This window comes from Cherax quadricarinatus, chromosome 23 (assembly GCF_038502225.1).
Source record: "Cherax quadricarinatus isolate ZL_2023a chromosome 23, ASM3850222v1, whole genome shotgun sequence".
NCBI classification, from domain to species: Eukaryota; Metazoa; Arthropoda; class Malacostraca; order Decapoda; family Parastacidae; genus Cherax; species Cherax quadricarinatus.
This window is the reverse complement of record NC_091314.1, coordinates 13881886-13888778: the sequence shown is the minus strand read 5'-3', so window position 1 is coordinate 13888778 and position 6893 is coordinate 13881886. Positions and strand designations below refer to the sequence as shown.

At 39.7% G+C, this 6893-nt stretch overlaps 1 protein-coding gene across 3 annotated transcripts in view; it reads left to right on the top strand.

The window, feature by feature from the left end:
- The first annotated feature begins 1089 nt into the window (after nucleotides 1-1089).
- Nucleotides 1090-6893, top strand: part of LOC138853126 (uncharacterized) — a 40015-nt gene continuing 34211 nt past the window's right edge. The window contains exon 1 of one of the 3 annotated variants that reach the window (XM_070087929.1): nucleotides 1090-1242. Coding sequence is in view for 1 of the 3 variants with exons in the window: in XM_070087928.1 (XP_069944029.1) it covers nucleotides 1447-1461 (15 nt within the window). In the remaining 2 variants the exon portion in view is untranslated. Of the gene's footprint in view, nucleotides 1243-1297; nucleotides 1462-6893 lie in introns of those variants that run through there. The other 2 variants (XM_070087930.1, XM_070087928.1) reach the window with 2 other exon arrangements.

The window sequence follows — 6893 nt, the reverse complement described above, 5'->3', positions numbered from 1 at the left end:
GTTATTTGTCACATAAATTACAGTACAAATCTGATTGGGCAATATATGTTTCTAATTATAGACGAGAGTTGAAGACTGGAAGAACAGGGAAAAAACTGGATGAAAATAAGTTTTATTTAACATAGCATATTGCTGCCCAGATCACGTTAACATGTAACTTTATTCAGATACAGTTACACATAAATACAGTTACAAAAATTTTCAATCATAGCAGCGTATGTGTAGATTAATTACCTTTGTCTGACTTTTTTGGGTTATCCTAGGTAATCTACACATACGCTGCTATGTTTGAAAATTTATGTAACTATATTTATGTGTAACTGTACCTGAATAAAGTTACATGTTAACGTGATCTGGGCAGCAATATGCTATGTTAAATAAAACTTATTTTCATCCAGTTTTTTCCCTGTTCTTCCAGTCTTCAACTCTCGTCTATAATTAGAAACATATATTGCCCAATCAGATTTGTACTGTAATTTATGTGACAAATAACAATCACTGCTAAACCTAGCAATTATATCTTCTTACTGTGAATTTTATTACGAATTAACTGAGTTAATTTTAATTAAAATATAGTTAATTTATATAGTATAATTTATTATAGTATAATTTTAATTATAAATGAGCTTCTTTTAAACAATAGCTTATTAGCTACTGGCAGATAAGGGAACTTTTCAGTTTTGCAATAATGTCTTATGTTTCTTGCACATGCTATTTATCTATTATTTTTTTTTATTCTCCGGCTGTTTGTATAATAAACACTAAGGAAGTTATTGCCTGGTTTTTCTCGTATTGTTTGCAGAAGCAATATGCAATCATCGTCAAGTTGACAGGTTTTAAACGTAATGTAGCATCAAATCTCATCACTATGATACAAAAGCGTGTATTGTGTTATTGCAACAAGTGTTGCAACAATGGTACCAGCGTGTATTATTTTATTTCAACAAGTGTTGCAACAATGGTACCACGCATGCGCTGTAGTCGTCCTGTGTAACAAGACACTGCAACAACAGTGGTAAAACTTATTAAAAACCAGATTAAACACATACACAACGGAGAATTTCGTACGAGTATTATGATAACGATTTATCATTGTGTTTTTTACAGAAGAGGAAAAGAATCATGAAGAGATAGTGAGATAAACGTTGCTGGGGTGAAGTGTAGATGTGAGCGCATGCGTGGTAGTGCTGGTGGTGCTGGTGGTGCTGGCAGTGCTGGTGGTGGTACATCACGTACTGCAAGGTGAGAGTAGGCAGTATTTTTAAGTGTTTTCCGTGGCTGTGAGAGATAATACAGGGATTACTCGATTAGGCTAGACAGTGTAGATAATGCGTTACGTACAAATGGAAGTGTTTAAAAGTCAGGGGAAAATGGAATGCAAACATTGATATTATTGGCACCAGGAGAGAGGTGCAGTTTCAGATAAGTGTTTTATAAGTTGAGAATATGAGTCCAGCATGGGTAAGTCAGTGGTCACTGGTGCCATAGTTCATTATACATCCAGCATACTTTCGTATTTATGATATTCCTTCGCACAATCGATACTTTAAACTGTTTAGTGTAGTTGCACCACTACGTGGACAAGGGCATCTTTGATCGTGTTCCACCCACAACCACAGGACCCAAGAGTCTAATCCTGGGCGAGGGTTACACTTGCTGCCCGTTCACTTAGTAATAATTTGATACCCAAGAGTTAGTCAACTGTTGCGAGTTGCATTCTGGGGCAGGAACTAAATATGACCCTGGTGGAAACACGCCACATTGACATTCTATGGTTACCATGGATTACTAACCTTCAACGATTATTCAAAGTCTTTTTCTTAACTATGTTACGACTAAAACTCGTGTATGGTGATTTTTTTTATGCCTAGTATATTAATCAGTCATTAATATTAAGGTGTAAAAATAAACCTTCACGCCAAGCATGAGTTGAACAAATACTGGACAGTTCACGCACAGACTGGACAGATACACCGGACAATTTCCAGCAGTCTGGACAAGAACCTTGTACAATGATGGCTGTGTATAACTAGGAGTTACCTCACCTGCGTCACAGCCTCCAGTAACACTTCACGTTTTTATGAGAGAACTATCACAAGAAAACTCAAGGAGTGTGACTAGTGGTAGATAGAGCCGCTCATTAGGTTCAAACAATGTTAGACTACTGTCAGATATCAGATACTAGTGAAATAACTAAGGTCAGTGTATCCAGAGACGCCTATAATTCCATAATTTCTTGTTATTATCAGTGAAGTCCCAGAATTATCTAGTTTTACAGCCAATCTTAATCAAAGTTAGTATTGGGTTTAAAAAGTCATTAATCTAATGCCTGTATATATTTGTATATACTGGGGTTGGTATAATTGATCATATTCTTGTTACCACATGACAATATAACCTAGCCAAACCAAACCTTTCCTATAAGATGTAATTCGCGAATTTGCTTAAAACAGAATTTAAAAAATAAACTGAAAGTTTTATGCTTCAGTGGTTCTTAATTGTTTTCACTCCATTCTTCCATTCAGCTACCCCCCCCCCAAAAAAAAAAAAAAAAAAAAAAATGTGGCCGCTTTTTCCCTTCACTTGCTGTACACAGTAAAGAAAGTCACATACACCCTTAAAATATCAGATGCCACCAAATAATGAGTTACATCACTTTAGCGCTAAAAATGAGAAAATTATAATTATATGTAAAAGAGATGCACAATAATGCTAGCTATTAATAGGAAAATAATGGTGAAGTTATTTCAGGCAGGTGACACTCATGACAGAATGGTTACACTAATTATGGTATAATTGTGCCTGAGACCCAGCACTGTATGACCCTAGTGGGTTTAACGCTTCCTTTTGATTATAATAATATTGTGCTTGAGGCCAGTGCAAGTTTTCCTGATGATATCCCAGGACAGACTAAAATCATTCGGTCCAGCGATGACACGTGTACTAGACACGTCAGTTAGGTGACTTAGTACAACGGAAAGTCACACAAACAATAACTAAACTCCTGAGCTCTGAACTTGTCCAATAAAAGTAGCTACCACAATAGTATGTCAATATTAAAATTAAAATTATATTGACACTATAATTAAAACAAAATGACAAGAAAGAAGTAAAGCTCTCTCTCACTAATAAAACTTTTTATTCATTTTAGAGTTCCCAGATTTTCTTGAGGCATTTACAACTTATTATAGTCAGCCGTGACCCTAAAATCATGTCATGACTTCCTTTAAAGGCCACGACCCCCAGTTTCAGAACCACTGCTGTTGGAGGATGGATAGTAATCGTATCACTTGATTCCTAATTTTCATTTCCTCTGTTTTGGTTATGGTGCAATTTAGGTTAAAAAGTTCGTTAAGTTCTTTTTACTGCTATTATTATTATTATTATTATTATTATTATTATTATTATTATTATATTTTTTAGCCTTGTGTTGGGTTATGAAGGTAGACAGAGTTCTCAAACTCGGTCACAGTTATGGTGATCTACTAAACTCACAGCTGGTAATACAACAGCTCGGGAATGCAACATAATCAAGTTTGATCCAGGAACGTTGATGACAGCTTTATTTCCCTGGATGAGCCTTTCACTGGCTTTAAGGCGCCTCTCGAGAAGTCTTTGCTGCCATGTTCTTAAACTACTTTTCTGCTTCTCTCCTGTTCTGGGTGTATTTCTTCATTCTTCTCCTGCTTCTATGTTTACATTTTTCATTGTCTTGTTTCTGAGAGTTGCTGTTTCCTTGCACTCTTAGTTGACGTATAAGTTCTCTTGTGACTCTTGTTTGCTTGTCGCTTGATAGGGATGATTTTTTTTTCTCTCCCGATACTTTCCCATGAAAATGTTCATTATTATTATAACATTATGGGCGAGTACAAAGCTTTGTGGAGCCTCTCTTCTTAAACTTGTATATTCAGATGATTCTTCCAGGACAATTACTCTCTATTGCCTTCCTATTGGGTGTTTATTGATACATGGACATGATTTCCCCTATTACTTCTGACTGATCCTACAGCCTTTGTCCCCATTCTATTATGTAATGCGGTGTCAGAGGCCGCCGCTTTACACTCCAAAAATATACAGTCCACCATCCCCCCTCCCCCTCTCTCTCTCTTGCTACCTAATCAGAAAACTCAAGCAACAATCAGCACGGTCTATGATTGTGCTGATTGTTGTTTATGAAGCAACTTTCTTGGTGCTAATTCACCACTCTTTCTCTGATTATCTTCTCCATTACCTTACACTGCCCTGATTTGTGTGTGTACTCGCCTATATGTACTTACCTTTATGAGGTTGAATGGATCGAATCCTAGCTCATGGCCTCGCTTATTACTTGACGCTTTCCAGATTCATTCTCTCCTAGTCTCACAGGCCCTGTGAGACTAGGAGTGGTATGACCTGCCCAGGTCATTCCACTTTTTGACCACCCTGAGGCTGAAGAAATACTTCCAGTCATCATCTTGACTCATCTGTGTCTTTAACCTACAACTGTGCCCTTGTGTACCTCTTTACCGCCTCACAACCATTCTTCCTATTTATACTTTATTAATTCCCCCGAGTATGTTGTATGCGGTTATCATGTCTCGCCTGATACTTCTGACCTCTAGTGTTGTCAGGTTCGGTGCCTTTATCACTTTTTTCATAGTTTATACCCCTTAACTCTGAAACTACTTTTGAACTTTCTCTAATTCTTAACGTGTTTTTTTCCGATGTGGATTCTATGCAGGTGCAACATACTTTAAGATGATGTTTAAAGGGTCATGCATGACTCATCTGAGATTCCTGAAGGCTACTTTTAGATTTGCCAAACGAGCATTGGTTGTTGAGGTTATTCAGTTCATGTGAATCTCTGGGGAAATCCTGAGTACCATGCTCGTCCCTAGGTCTGTCCCTAGGTCTGTCCCCAGGCCTATCCCTAGGTCTATCCCTAGGTCTGTCCCTAGGTCTGTCCCTAGGTCTGTCTTGGTCTGTCCCTAGGTCTTTCTCCTTGACTGAGGTCTATAGTCTCTGTCCTGTTAGCCGCGTACTCACTTGTATGTGGTTGCAGGGGTCGATTCACAGCTCCTGGCCCCGCCTCTTCGCTAGTCGCTACTAGGTCACTCTCTCCCCGGTCCTAGAACCTTATCATACCTTTTCTTAAAGTTATGTATGGAACTTGCCTCTACTACATCACTTTCCAGATTATCCCACTTCCTGACAACTCTGAGGCTAAAGAAATACTTCCTAACATTCCTATGACTCATCTGGGATTTCAGCTTTCAATTGTGTCCCCTTTGATGCTGTGCCTCATCTCTGAAACACCCTGTCCCTATCTACCTTGTCAATTCCTCTCATTTTATGTCATTATCATGTCCACCCACCCATTTCTCCTGTCCTCTTATGTCGTCAGGTTGATTTGCTTTAACCTCTCATTGTAGGACATACCCCTTAGTTCCGGGACTAGTCTTGTTGCAGACTTTTGCACTTTCTCTAATTTCTTGTTGACGTGCTCGACCAAGTGTGGGTTCCATACTGGTGCTGCATACTCCAATGTGGGCCTGACGTACACGATGTGCCGTGTCTTGACACTGTGTGCGCGCGTGTGTGTGCGTGTGCGTGTGCGTGTGTGTGTGTGTGTGTGTGTGTGTGTGTGTGTGTGTGTGTGTGTGTGTGTGTGTGTGTGTGTGCGTGCGTGCGTGCGTGTGTATTTGTGGTTGCAGGGTTCGACTCATAGCTCCTGGCCCCGCCTCTTCGCTAGTCGTTACTAGGTTCACTTTCTCCAAGAGACTTATCGTACCTCATCTTAAAGCTATGTATGGATCCTGTGTGTGCGCGCTCAACTACATGCCTGCATGTGTGACGCATGTTCACGCGCAGTACATGGGTGAACATTTGCGTTTGTTACTTAGTTACCAGTTATCAGTGCAACTTATCGATAGACACTTAGTGAGTGTGTCTACGGGTACATGAGTGGCCAGATTAATGTTAATTCAAGTAAATGCCATGCAAAAATTTAGACAAACAACACACGCTGACGAACTTAACATAATTCAGGCACGAGATAATAAGCGTAATGTTTGACAGGAAACAAGACAAGTGTTTCCTGACGCAGGTCTTAGTCATGTGATGACCCACTGCTGGATATTTAGTAAAAGCTAATTCAACACTATATTTACATTGGGATGGTGAGGTTATTTCTCCTTCAGAAACATTTATATAATATTTATATTTTTTTGTAGCAAGCCTTACAATTAGTACCTATTTAAATCATGTAGTAAATAAATATGAACAGTTGCATATACAAAAATTATCCCTTACAGAAAGACTCGTGTAGAAAAAGGCATTTTAGAAAGGTACTCTATATGGTAGAAAGGTAATCTATATGCTAGAAAGTAGTATAATTAACGGGCAAGTGTTCGTACATCGATACCATGCCTAACCCTTCTAGGGTAGGGTAGGTGCCTGAGCCCGAGCCTTTAGCTCATAAGACTGTCATTCCCATTAGCCCCCTTGGGGCGGGGATGGCAGACCAGAGAGGCCTAGCTTGTGGCTAGGCCTGGGGACAGTTGGTCCCAAAGATGAGGAGGTACTTGTGCTTCCTCCCATGGGAGACTTAGGTCTCAGACACTCCCTAAAGAGGGAGCCAAGGCCGGGCCACCACTTGGAAAAGGCCCGGGCCGGGAGAATACCGGCGAACCTTTAATAATAATAATAAGTGTTCGTATATGAGCCTTCTCAAGTGTACGGAATACACAGGAACCCTTGGGGCCAGGAGCTGAGTCTCGACACCTGCAGTTACATGTGGGAGTGTACACTTACTGGGAAAACTGAACACTCATCTTAGAAAGCGTAAGAGTAGCCAAGGAATTTCCTTAAAGCACACGCAGACAATCCTCCCTCTCTCTATCCGCGCCTTTCAC